We start from the raw sequence: 12,660 nt of genomic DNA on the forward strand, positions 1-12,660 counted from the left end.
AGTGTGCCAGCTATGACATGCCTGTCCCACATTCCTCTGCCGAGCTGTTTCAAAATGCATTTTTCACTGAAGAACAAAAGGCTCAAAATGTTCATGTTGTTCCCAAAACTTTATTCCAAATCATGTCTTTCCAAAATCCCCACTACATCTCAAGAGTTATGACACGTAAAATCTTTTGACCTGTGGAGGCCCGATGGACCTGATCCAGGACTATCGCTTCTCCTTCTCCTCTTTCTTCTTCTTCTTCTTCTTCTTTTGGTGGTGTTGGTCATCTGGGGAACGGGAATCCCTGCAAACATCCAAAAGGCCATGATCAAAACATCAACAGTACATTGTGCACTTCACATTTTAAAAATCAGACTAATGACGGTTCACAAAGAGACAAGAAAAAAGACAATTTTAACAGTAACGTGTCAAAGGCTGATAAAACAAAGGACGTTCTGTTTGCCCTCTGACCTCTCCCTCCTCTTCGTCTTCTTCCTGCTCTCCCTGTCTGGGCTCCGGTCCCAGCTGCGACGGCGTCTGCTGTGGGAGTGGCGAGACTCTGAGGACGCCGACCTCCTTTCATCCAACCTACATGTGGCAGAAAATACTCAGTAGTTTCATTTCCCTCATCTCCAACGTCACAGGAAATGGATGGGGAGGTTTCTTGTACCTGTAGGAAGAGTGTTGGCAGTTCTGCGACTCTTCCTCCTCTTCCCTCCACTGTCTGTTGAGCTCATCCGAGTGGACGTTTATCACCTCTCTGATCACCTGCCGTGTGATCACAGTAACACCAGATATTCAGCAAGTTTCAAAACTTTTTTTTTTTTTTAAATCTGAGTCTCTCTGAGGACCTGATCTCTGCTTCAGCAGTGTTTCAGCTTAGAATATTGTTTATGGTTTTATTTTTTAATTACTGTTCCACTCAAAACTCAGATGAAGATGTGGTGAAAAACACTGACTGACAAAGGTCTCCCTGGACATACGTAGTTTTTCTACCATAACAGACGAGACAATTTCTTTCCCTTGTTTATGCACAAACACAGCGCTGGCGGTGAAGTTGCCATGCTGGGTGCTGGCCTGGAACCAGGAGCTCTAGGACACAATTGCACAGGCCAGAAGATCCAGTTCCAGGCAGCTGGTGGGGGCTCACTATGTTGTTGATGACATCTTACTGACATAACACACAGAGAGGATGATGGGTAGAGAACCTGACAAACACATGGCCTGCTCATACCTCGGTGTAAGACTTCTTGGTGATATGAACGTTCTTGGCTCGATAGGACTGACGCCGCCTCTTGTAGTCCCTCATCTCAGCCATGAGCTCCAGGTGAGTCTTTGGTTCATTCTGTTCATCATCTGCACACAAACACTCGTTCATCTTAGTGGAAGATTCCCTTTAGTCAGCAAAACAAAATAAACTGTGTGCTTTCAACAGCAACCTGACACTTGGCATTTTATCATTTTCATGTTTGGCCCAGTGACATTTTCAGTGTGACAAAAAGGCTTACCCTTCTGGAGCTTGGAAACTAAATCTACATAGAGGTCTTCATTGCTGGACGACGTGGCTTCCTTCTGTTGGCTGAGGACGCCGATCACATGATCATACAGAGCCAATCGGTCAGCAACAGTAAGGTCACAGACGGCTCTCTTGTGGGTCTGAGGCACGTCAACAGGTTGGCTGGAGTATTGACCTGAAGGAGACCAGAAAGCCTTTACACACTGACAGAGAACCGAATACACAGACATCAGCCTGACACACAGCATTCAGTATGTTTGCACATCTGGACATGCTCATAGAAGCTGTTGTCTCCATGACACAACTGACACACAACTGCTATTGATGAACGTCAAGAAAAAAAAAAGAAAAAAAAAAAAAACGGCTTGGTGAACGTGCCGATTGTGGGCTCAGAAACCCTACACACTGAAATGCCACAGAATCTGCTTCACTATCTGTTCCCCACCACCAGTCTCCTATAACACAACAGCAACAAGCACAAGGTTCATCTTGTCTCTGAAAAACAAAGTGCAGTTAGAAGAGTTTATGATAAATCTGCAGACACTGAGATGCCTGGATGGTTGAACATCAGAGGTTACACTGAGCCTAAAGGCAGTTTATCAGTGACTCAGAATAATTCATTTACATGGCAGTAAATTCCACAACTATCATCTTCGGCCCTGTAAACACAAAACCCACAATCAGTGGATTTTTCCTTTTGAATATAACACTACACAAAGAGCAGAGATGTCACCCAGATGAACTCAAAAAGATAAAAATGACAGTTTTTTCTAAACTGGGAAAAACAGAATGTAAGAGTCAGAATTGTGTACTTTATGCACTACAGTTTGTTTTACTTGGTGACAGGGATAAAAATTCACACACTGATGTTCTTAGAACTGTTTAGTTTTATTCTTATGCTTGATTCTGGGTGTGTCCTACAGATCACAGGAGAATCTCATGAAAAGGCTCAAGTTCCAGGATTTTTTGGCTGCTGTACAATGTTTTTTTCCACATAATACTCTTAATGTATGGACCGGACCTTCCCCAACACGTAAAGGGAAAAGTGTGTGTGTGTGTGTGTGTGTGTGTGTGTGTCAGTCTCCCAGCACTGTGGTTTGAAAGGATATGGCGTTAAAGGATACTGCACGTAATCAGGCAAGCCTGAACCAGAGCAGCAGAACTTTCTAGAGCCCAGCGCCTCTAATACTCACCCCTGTCGCTGCAAACAGAACACACAACACGGATTACACAGACGTCAGCACAAACGTGATACTGAATAGAGAAAGTAAAAAGCACTTGAACAGTCTGAGAATTGTCCTATTGATTTCACATGTGAGAGTAGCAGAGGCAGACTTTCACCAAGAGGCTTTGGACCACACAGCTGAGTGATGAGTTAATCACACAATGACTCAATAGTGACCTCTAGTGTTGCTACTTAATGTCGGCTGTTGAAATCTAAACTGTAAATCACATCTCAGCCCAGTCCATCCACATCAGGCCTCCAGCAGAAAGGGTTTGACAGTGACACTACAACATAAGCTGGTACCTTGCCAGAAGACTCCTTCCATCCTCATCAGCGGTGCAGCAGACCTTGCTTGCATGATCACTTGGTGCTGAGTGGTTTTGTCTGCATGAAGGAAATGCCAAGATCAAAACTGAAATACGTACCAACATGTGTTCAATGTGTTTTCTGCACAGGGTTGCTTGAGCCAGAAACACTTATAACCTCTTTCTTTAAACACACATGATTTTACATCAGTTCCTCCAGTTTCACTCTGTACTAAAGATGAAAAACCTTACCAGAGGGAACTGGCTGCCACCACACAGGGAACTATAGTAGGTAACTGTATTTTATAAATAAAAAAATATTTGATAATATCTGATAAAAGGGTAATTTCCTGAGCGTTTCACCTCAGTCATCAGTCATGACTCACCCATTGTAAAGCGTCTGATGCTGCCAGTCTCATAACACACAGAAGGGTCACACATCTCTGCCTGCAAAAGAGTGATAAAACTTTTTACAAACACAAATGGGGGCAGTACCTGCACACTGGGGTTTTATCTGTTCAATGATGAAGAGAAGCTTTTACACTGTGTTTTATTATTATCACCATCACTGCTATTACTGGCACAAACGGACTCTGTGAAACCTTTAGCTAGTAAAAGTCCCTGTAAGTGCCCTTCTAACATTTTGTTCCCTTTAGACCACAGTACGTCACCTGCTCCTGCGGGGAGTAGCCCATCTTTCTAAGGCTGCAGGAGGTTTTGTGTTTCTCCATGCTCCTCACAGGGACTCTGTGGTTCGGATCATAGGGACACTGCTCCATTGGCTCCTGACAAAACACCAAACACAGCACATAAACATCAGCTATGCTCCATGATGAGATGAATCCTTTAAGACGCCATAGGCTCTTTCCAGCTATCTCATAGGCTTTCGTCTATGTGCAGCAGTCACAGAAACCAGCAGAAGACGGGCCGACACATGTTGGCAGCTGGACTTGAACCACCGATGTCAAAAACGCTTATAAATATATTTTTACCACCTGTCTGCAGCTAATATCTCACAATATACCTAACAGACCTGAATAACCTTGAAAAGCCCTAAACTTGTGCAGTTTCCTCCTTTGATAAAAGTGATCACAGCTAAATTTACCTTAACTTCGGTCCAGGGTTTATATTTTACAGGTATCCCACAATAACGTTATTGCATATTAGTTAACTGCTAGTTACCGCTAGTTAAGTTTGTAGCACACAGCTCATGAACCTCTAACTAACTGACTAGTATAACCATTAAATGCACTTTTCTATTTTCCAAAAGGCTAACCAGCTAACAAAGTTAGCCAGCTAACAAAACTAACCCTAACTAGCTAATAAAGCTAACAGCTAACAAAACTACCAGCTAACTAGCTAGCTAGCTAACATAGCATATGTTAGCTAACGTCAGAACAATGTTACCGTTACCGTGACAGCTCGTTGACCCGGGTGGTTCGTTACCAGCTAAACTTTTTGATAACACGAATCTGGTGACAACAAAACCGGATCAATTTCTCAAAGACTGGGTTTTGTGGTAACCAGTTGTCTAAGGTTAACGGTAACGGTTACCCGGTTATGCTCGTAGTCCGGTGACCATCCCAGCTGTTCAAACGCATCGTTCAGCTGCTTCCTGCAGTCTTCGGTGAACTCGGTCAGCTCGTGCAGAAGGTGCAGCCGCTCCGGGAGAGTCCGGGTCCCCGGTAGCTCCGACATTTTAACGTTTCTGTTTTTCTTTTTCTTCTTCTTTTCTTTTCTTTTTTTCTTTTTTTTCCCCTTCTTCTTCTTCTTCTTCTTCTTCTTCGTTTTCTTTGCAGCCTGACGAATAATGTCGTACCGCCACCACCTGAGCTGGAGTGTGAACATCACGGAGCTCAAGGGAACGCCCACTCTCCCTGTTCTCCTACACCTCTGTTTATATTATAACATTTATGGTTTAAATATCCACCTCTGTTTATATTATGACATTTATGGTTTAAATATCCACCTCTGTTTATATTATGACATTTATGGTTTAAATATCCACCTCTGTTTATATTATGACATTTATGGTTTAAATATCCACCTCTGTTTATATTATGACATTTATGGTTTAAATATCCACCTCTGTTTATATTATGACATTTATGGTTTAAATATCCACCTCTGTTTATATTATAACATTTATGGTTTAAATATCCACCTCTGTTTATATTATGACATTTATGGTTTAAATATCCACCTCTGTTTATATTATAACATTTATGGTTTAAATATCCACCTCTGTTTATATTATGACATTTATCATTTAAATATCCACCTCTGTTTATATTATAACATTTATGGTTTAAATACCCAATGATGGTCTTTTAGGTCTTTGCTGTGTCAAATGTTTAGAACACCATCTATCCAAGTTATTTGTTTTCATTCCCTTCAACTTCATCTTGGTGAGATACTTTTCATATTTCTCTGACGCTCTGGAATGAAACAACACACGGTCCAGTTCCAGATGTTCACATTGATCACATCCATTAGGATGTTTCTCTATTGTATGCAATGAATAGTTTAATCCATGAGTTTTATCTTTAATCAAGTTACTACAACTTCTCCACTGTGCTCTCCTTCTTCTTCTTCCCTAGCATTGCATTACCACCATCTTTTGTGTGGTCACTTCACCTCCCTATTACTTTATATTTGCCCAGTTAGGCCAGTTGCCCTGAAATTCAAACAGAAACCTTTCCCCTGTTTCCTCCTCCATATTCCACAATACTTTCAATCTACATTCTTACATTTCTATAACTGTGTGTCAGTTCTGCACACTTGCTGCTTGACATGGTAACATTTTTACCCCAGGAGCTCCTGGAGCTGCTGGGGTCAGGTGGGGGGGGCTGTGAGCCTCAGCAGCCCAATTGATGATATTATCGCAACCTGCAGGTGCACGGCCTCATTTTATCGTTCAGGAGAGTTTTCTGCTTAAAAACTGTTGAAGTTCATTCACTTGCAGGGAACTGGCTGAATCTGAGCTGTCTGGTTCCTGCTGATCAGACCTGCTGGGTTTGGACAGCAAGTCCTCTGCATTTACTGTGAACACACTGTGCAGTTTTTGGTACACACATTAATACTACAAACTAATACACACCTCTTGTACAATTATATATTCCTTGTAAATCAGAAAACATTGCACTTGTGTTTTGCAGTTGGTTTTATTTCATTTACATTTTTGCTTGTGTGCAAATTTTACTTTCCTTGTTATGATCGGAACTTGTAATAATAGTTTTCAGGCTAAGCACTGCTGCGACAATTTGATTTCAGCACATTAATAAATACAATTATTTTATCGTTTTGTGTCTTAATCAGAATCAGATTTATTGACAAGTATGTGGGACACAGGGAACGTGGCTCAGTTTGCTTTGTCTTAATTCATTTAGGTTACAAAATAAAAATAAGTATGTAGAAATATCTATGTATTCACCTGTTAGTTTAACACAACAACACAAAGTGCAGCTTCCACAAAACGTCGCACAATAATAATAATAATCTAAGTAATAATAATAATCTAAATAATAATAATAATAATGTGTCATATATCATAGAAATCAATCAAACAACTCACTGGTGATTCATATTTAGTGTGTGTTCAGTTTTCCAATGTTATTATTTACAAGTGCTTTTATTTTTTTGAGGCTGTTCTCCTTCCTGATTGGATGAACAGAGGTCATGTGGTCACTCGAGGAAACGGGAGCTGGTCCGCCGCCCTGTCGGTTCACCGACGTTTACCTGCCTGTGTCGTCGGTGTTGGGTCGTTTGTCCCGGGATAACTCGTCACTTTCGACCTGTTGTTCACGGGCAGAGGTTAAAGGTTAAACCTTTAGAAAATGGCTTTTCCAGGATACGGCGCGGGTCCCGGTGCTGCCCCGGTAAGAGCCCGTTAGAACCGGAGAGATCCCCGGTTAAAGCGGTGCAGAGATGGATTTTATTTCCTTTGACATGTCCCAGAGTTTGTCCCACTGCGGTTTTTCTACTTTACCGAGGTCAAGGACAATAATCAAACTGGTCACGTTAGTGCAGCCTGAGGTGGAAAATATATCGTCAGAAAGTTGTTTCTTTGGCTTCATCCCCAGACTCACCTGAGCACGTTTATTGATCAGCTGATCGGCATCAAAATCAATGAAAAATATCCAGATCAGCTGATTTAACTTCAGACACCTTTGGAAACAAAGACTAAGATTTTGTCAGGATCCTTTATTTGTTTACAGTGAGCAGAACCTGCTGGACCTGTGCTCGTGTCGGGCCTGACAGAACCTTTCCTGTTACTGTGCAGCTTGTTCCGGCAGTAGTTTTATTTTGGAGGGAATCAAAGAATAAATAGAATAAAGTCCACACTGCTGTTGTTTCTCTGTGCTGGACTTTAGACTCAAGAGGATCCTTTGTGACCTGCTGTGGCTCCTGTAACCACATGTTGTGATGGGGAAGGGTGTGTTTCCTGTTTCCTGTTACACACACACACACACACACACACACACACACACACACACACACACACACACACACACACACACACACACACACACTAGACTACACACTGAACAGCCTTTTGTGTGAGTGCTGGTGCTGTCCAGTGATCGGGAGAATAAAACCTTTCTGTGGTTAGTTTCAGACTGGGACAGTCCCAGTCTGTACTGGTCCCCAGTCTGTACTGATTCCCAGTCTGTTAACAGGAAATCTTGTGAAACCTGATGTCGACAGGAAGGTTCCCGCCTCCGTTGGCTCTGAGCGGCAAACCAGACTGACTGGTTTTCACGTCACGTTAAAGTTTGACATGATAAACACTGGTTCCACTGACGGATTCGATTATTTCTCTTCTTACATGATAATAAATGTTTTTCTTTATGATTCATTATCACTTCATGCTCTGACAAAAACAATATGTCACCTTGTTTTCCAGTATTTAAATTTAGAACGATGGCTCTTCCTGGATGTTGTTTGTTTACAGACATTTACTGATGTTCATCCATCAGGGTCAGTACTTCAATAATATGAATAAACCATGTTTGCCTTTCTGTGTCCAGCAGCAGGATCCTCTCTATGGATATTTCTCCGCTGTAGCCGGACAGGTAACACACCTGCACCGACACTGAAGCAGCTCTTCCTCCTGATGTGTGGACGTTGACTGACTGCTCGTTTTCTGCCTGTTTTCTTCTCGCACAGGACGGACAGATCTCAGCGGATGAGCTGCAGCGCTGCCTCACACAGTCTGGCATCGCCGGCTCGTACCAACGTGAGAACCGCAGACCTTTTTATTAACAGGGACGATCCCTTCCCTTCTCTTATTTTGAAAGTTCTGTGTAATAGCTGCAAACAGGGATTCGCTGCTTGGACCCAGATAATCACAGCAAAAGAACCTGTAGTCCTGACAGACCACCCTGGACTGGGTCACCTCAGCATGACCCCAGCATGACCCCAGCCTGACCAGCAATACAGTGATTGCTGTAATTTTGTTTTTACTTCCTGTTTAGTGTGAGCCCATTTTGTTTTCACTGGTGTCACTGGTTTTCAGACAGTTCCCATTACACCTGTGCAGCAGGTTGTGTTGCTCGTGTTAGAATCTGGTGATGTGCTTTCTCTTATTCAGAAGCAGTGAACTGTGTTTGTCAACGTGCGTGCATGAGAGCGTGCACGTGTGTTTACAGTCTGTTTTGCTCTTGCAGCCTTCAGCCTGGACACGTGCAGACTGATGGTCAACATGCTGGATGTATCCTTCACCTGTTCACCTGTTCCCAGTCAGACACATCCAGCAGACTCACCAACACCAAAAAATCTGTGTTTGTCTGTGTGTGTGTGTGTGTGAATGAGCAACAAGGTACAGGGTTACACTAATTCCATGATTCCATCAGTCAGTCACAAATGGGGACACAGAGACCTGCTCCTTGATTTTTGCCACAAGACAAAACAGGATTTAGTTTTCTCAGTAACTGACCAAAGCTTTGAGTTCTGTTATGTCTCATATAGTTTCCCACAATGAGGCGCGGTGTGACAGTGGACACGGTAATATCTGATCCTGTCTGAGTGAAGGGAGCATGAGGATCCTTGACTGGCTGTGTCTCAGAGGGACATGTCCTGCACCATGGGCTTTCAGGAATTCAAGGAGCTGTGGCAGGTGCTGAACGGCTGGAGGAACACCTTCGTATCCTTCGACCGGGACGGCAGCGGGACCGTGGAGGACCATGAGCTGCAGCAGGCCGTCACCTCTATGGGTATGGACGGTTTGTGGCTCCTCCTCGATCACGCAGACGTTGAGCCACAGAGACTGTGCAGGTGTAAAAGCAGTGAGATGGTCGCTGTCATGTAGTGTGTGTCTCTGTGCAGGTTACCGACTGAGCCCTCAGGCCATGACCTGCATCGTGAAGCGCTACAGCACCAACGGGAGGATCCGCTTCGATGACTTTGTGAGCTGCTGCGTGAGGCTGCGCGCCCTGACCGGTGAGTGGATGAGCTGCAGCGCACCGACACGCCCACCTGTTTCTGATGGGTCACCTGTTTCTGATGGCTCACCTGTTTCTGATGGCTCACCTGTTTCTGATGGCTCACCTGCAGCTTGTTGAGCATGAAACATCTGTTGACAAACAAAGTCGCTGAGGATTGTGGGTGTGTTCATGGTCATGTGACAGACTGAACATCCCGGAGTTTAAACAGCCCAACGTCTAAAGTGTTTTAATGTGTGTGTGTTATTCAGATCAGTTTCGAAGGAGAGACACGACCCAAACTGGCAACGCATCATTTCAGTACGACGACGTAAGTGTCCGACTGATATGTGAGTGCAGCTGACCGACTCATGGTGCAGTAGGGAGGTTTACCTAGTGAACTGATGAACTGTACAGGTGCAGCTGATGTGCAGGTTTTCACACTGAATATTGTGGCAGCTTGAAATGATGAAAGTGTAATTACCTGATAATGATGGAAATCTGTCTGTCTGCAGTTCATCCAGGTCACCATGAGCATATGACGAGGACCAGACTGAGCAGAAGGAACATGGAGCTCTAAAGTCTCCTCACTGACAACATGTCCTGATGTGTTTTGGTTTTTCTGCCTTAACACCATTAACTGTGACGTTCATGCATGTTGCATTTACTATATAGCAAAATAATAATAAGCAGAAATAACAAAGCCTGTATATTAATATCAGTCCTGCCTTTATAAACCTTTACCTTAAATGAATAAACATGTATAATCACTTCCTCAAGTGGCTGCTGCTGGTGTCCTTTGTTTGTTTCAAGTGTCTATTAAAATCTGACACATGATTTACTGCAGTGAAAACAGCTTCAATTAAAAACAGGACAAAGTTTGGTTGTGTTGATGTGCCAGCAAAACTAAAACACATCACTTATTGTGAGGGTCTGGACTATGCAATGAACAAAATGACACCCAGAGTTGATGCTCAGTGTGTTTATTTAAAGAAGACGTCATGTCATTACCAGGAGATGACGAGACAAGCAAAGAGAGTTGACTAGACACTTTAAACACCCACAATACATGAAAAACAACTCTTCATAACTTCGAGTGCATCCATTATTGTGTCCTTAACTTTCTTAATTTTAATGCACAGATTGTGATACTGATTGCAAATGTCTTCAGCAAATGTGCCATCCTGTGAACATAACAAGTTAAACTCAAGTTGAATGTGATCTTGAATAGGAACGTCATGATAAAATGTGAAATATGAAAAATCAAAGAAGTACTGTCTCTAACTGGCCACATGGTGGTGCCAGTGACAATGTTACAACATGTAGAGCACTTCCTCATGACAACATGTACTCTCTCATGACATGTTCTTTGTGATTTCAAATTCATGAACCAAAGAAGCATGTACTACGATATCACCCCCACCCCCTTCCAACCCACCACAACCCCCAAAATAAATTAAAGCTTTTCTGAGTCCACATACCTGCAGTGAAAGTCTGACTCCATAGCGAACATAGGTGGCAACATGTTCACAGTTGTTTACTAAAGGGTTATAGGTTCCACACTTCCCTCTCATTTCGTTGGTTCATTTTATTATTTCATTCTGGTTTGCTCTGAAGCCAGGCTCGTCCAGGTAATTATCCTTTTCCTCATGTTTTGATGATTCATGCTCATTTTCCAGTTTGTCGAAAACACAGTCAGAAAGTTTCAGTGGCTTAAGTGATATGATGGGACCTGGAGGAAATGGCACATTTATAATTAACATGACACCAAACACTATTTTCAGACAGATGATCAATTTGTGCCATTGATCAGTTACAGTGATGGGTTGTTGCCAGACATTAGTCACCTTTCTGTTCATTTTCCCTCTGGCTTTATTACATGACGGCACATTTACAGAAAGAAACATGAGACATGCTGCACAACAGAAACAAAGAGTGAGTTAAAAACTGAACAGTGGATACTGTAGACTCGTCTGTAATGAGAAGAATCCACTTTAGCCTCACGTGACTTGTGTTTCAGAAATGGACCACTGACCATGTAAGCCAGAGTCTCAGCAATAACTAGTCGCAACATGTGAACACCCTGATTCTGATTCAGCTGTATGTGTTTCTAAATGATGCAGGAAATAAACAGTCCCAGACAAACCAGCAGAAGCCTGTGTAGCTAAGAAAGGACTTTGGTTCCAGTTTAGACATCTGGGCTGTTTTTCTGCTCCACAGAGATGAAACTAATGTGCAGCTTCTCATCTGCTGGAACTGTGTGTTTAAGAGATTCAAGTCACTGTGGCATGAGATTGGGTTTTATTTTTATTATATTATTATTTTGATTGGCCCTGAGTTCTACTGTGTTATTGTTGGTTTGTAGGCTTGATGTTCCAGTTTAATACCTGTACGTTGAAATAGGTCCTGGTCCTTCTGTTTACCCTCGATGTCTTTGCCGCCCACATAAACAGCAAAGTGCTTGTAGGTTAAGTTCTTGCAGATGCAGTGCCTCTTAAACGAAATAATATCTCCAAATTCATATTTCTGTGAAAGGAAGAAATCAGATGAAACTGTACATTTACTGCAAACAGCACAAAGATCAAATGACTGAGATAAGGACATGGCTGTATAGGTGCATAACACTGTCCAATATAGAATAATGAAATGATTTAATATACTGAGGAACAGTTCACATTGGCAGGTGACTTTGTAGTGTCTCTTTGAAAAAGTGATGGGGGCAGTCGTGGCCTAATGGATATCATCATGGAGTCGGACTTGTAACCCGAAAATTGCAGGTTCGAGTCTGTCGTGGCATGTAGCGAACAGCCAGCATTGGCTGCCCACTGCCCCGGGTGTGTTTGTTCACTTGTTGTGTGTGCACTTGGGATTGGGTTAAAAAGCAGAGCACGAATTCTGAGTATGGGTCACCATACTTGGCCAGTTAAGTCACTTTCACTTTCACTAATAGTTAATGAGATGATAGGAGAAAGAGTTAACAGTTATTAATAAAAGTGAATAAGAGTTAGATTAACACAACAAGGTTCGGTCTGTGGTGACACGTAAACTGAGCAGACGTCTCTTTTCATTTGCCTGTTTTAATGGAGAAGCTGAAACAAACTCTTCAGTGGCTTCAGTGTGAGACTGTCATAGCTTGAAATGGGAACTGTCATTACATTTTCATATAGTAAAACTGTTTGAGTCTTAGTTGTTGACAAATTAAAACAA

General features: G+C 42.6%; 2 protein-coding genes across 3 annotated transcripts; one reads left to right on the forward strand and one right to left on the reverse strand.

The window, feature by feature from the left end:
- Positions 1-90: 90 nt before the first annotated feature.
- On the reverse strand, positions 91-4,801 carry snrnp48 (small nuclear ribonucleoprotein 48 (U11/U12)). The gene is made up of 9 exons (XM_026316706.1): positions 4,586-4,801; positions 3,703-3,816; positions 3,418-3,478; positions 3,030-3,110; positions 1,494-1,676; positions 1,220-1,341; positions 656-753; positions 457-573; positions 91-289 (listed from the first exon to the last, which is right to left on the reverse strand). Exons 1-9 carry the CDS (start codon positions 4,727-4,729, stop codon positions 211-213), a joined length of 999 nt encoding a protein of 332 aa, XP_026172491.1. The 5' UTR covers positions 4,730-4,801; the 3' UTR covers positions 91-210.
- Positions 4,802-6,582: 1,781 nt separating this feature from the next.
- On the forward strand, positions 6,583-10,232 carry sri (sorcin). Of its 2 annotated transcripts, none has more exons than XM_026317890.2 (8): positions 6,583-6,909; positions 8,065-8,106; positions 8,201-8,270; positions 8,701-8,744; positions 9,099-9,246; positions 9,359-9,472; positions 9,726-9,784; positions 9,969-10,232. In XM_026317890.2, exons 1-8 carry the CDS (start codon positions 6,868-6,870, stop codon positions 9,993-9,995), a joined length of 546 nt encoding a protein of 181 aa, XP_026173675.1. In that variant the 5' UTR covers positions 6,583-6,867; the 3' UTR covers positions 9,996-10,232. The 2 variants fall into 2 exon arrangements, with proteins under 2 accessions (XP_026173675.1, XP_026173674.1); XM_026317889.2 differs by having other exon boundaries at positions 6,586-6,909; positions 8,062-8,106.
- The last annotated feature ends 2,428 nt before the right edge of the window (positions 10,233-12,660 follow it).

Source organism: Mastacembelus armatus, chromosome 16 (genome assembly GCF_900324485.2).
Source record: "Mastacembelus armatus chromosome 16, fMasArm1.2, whole genome shotgun sequence".
NCBI classification, from domain to species: domain Eukaryota; kingdom Metazoa; phylum Chordata; class Actinopteri; order Synbranchiformes; family Mastacembelidae; genus Mastacembelus; species Mastacembelus armatus.

Excerpts from the sequence above, each read along its gene's own strand:
- snrnp48 (XM_026316706.1), bottom strand. The coding sequence starts at position 4,729 with ATGTCGGAGCTACCGGGGACCCGGACTCTCCCGGAGCGGCTGCACCTT. Across the intron at positions 3,817-4,585 it reads CGGACTACGAGCATAACCGG|GAGCCAATGGAGCAGTGTCC; the intron begins GTAACCGTTACC and ends GTGTTTTGTCAG. Across the intron at positions 3,479-3,702 it reads GCTACTCCCCGCAGGAGCAG|GCAGAGATGTGTGACCCTTC; the intron begins GTGACGTACTGT and ends ACTCTTTTGCAG.
- sri (XM_026317889.2), top strand. The coding sequence starts at position 6,868 with ATGGCTTTTCCAGGATACGGCGCGGGTCCCGGTGCTGCCCCG. Across the intron at positions 8,107-8,200 it reads TCTCCGCTGTAGCCGGACAG|GACGGACAGATCTCAGCGGA; the intron begins GTAACACACCTG and ends CTTCTCGCACAG. Across the intron at positions 9,785-9,968 it reads CATCATTTCAGTACGACGAC|TTCATCCAGGTCACCATGAG; the intron begins GTAAGTGTCCGA and ends GTCTGTCTGCAG.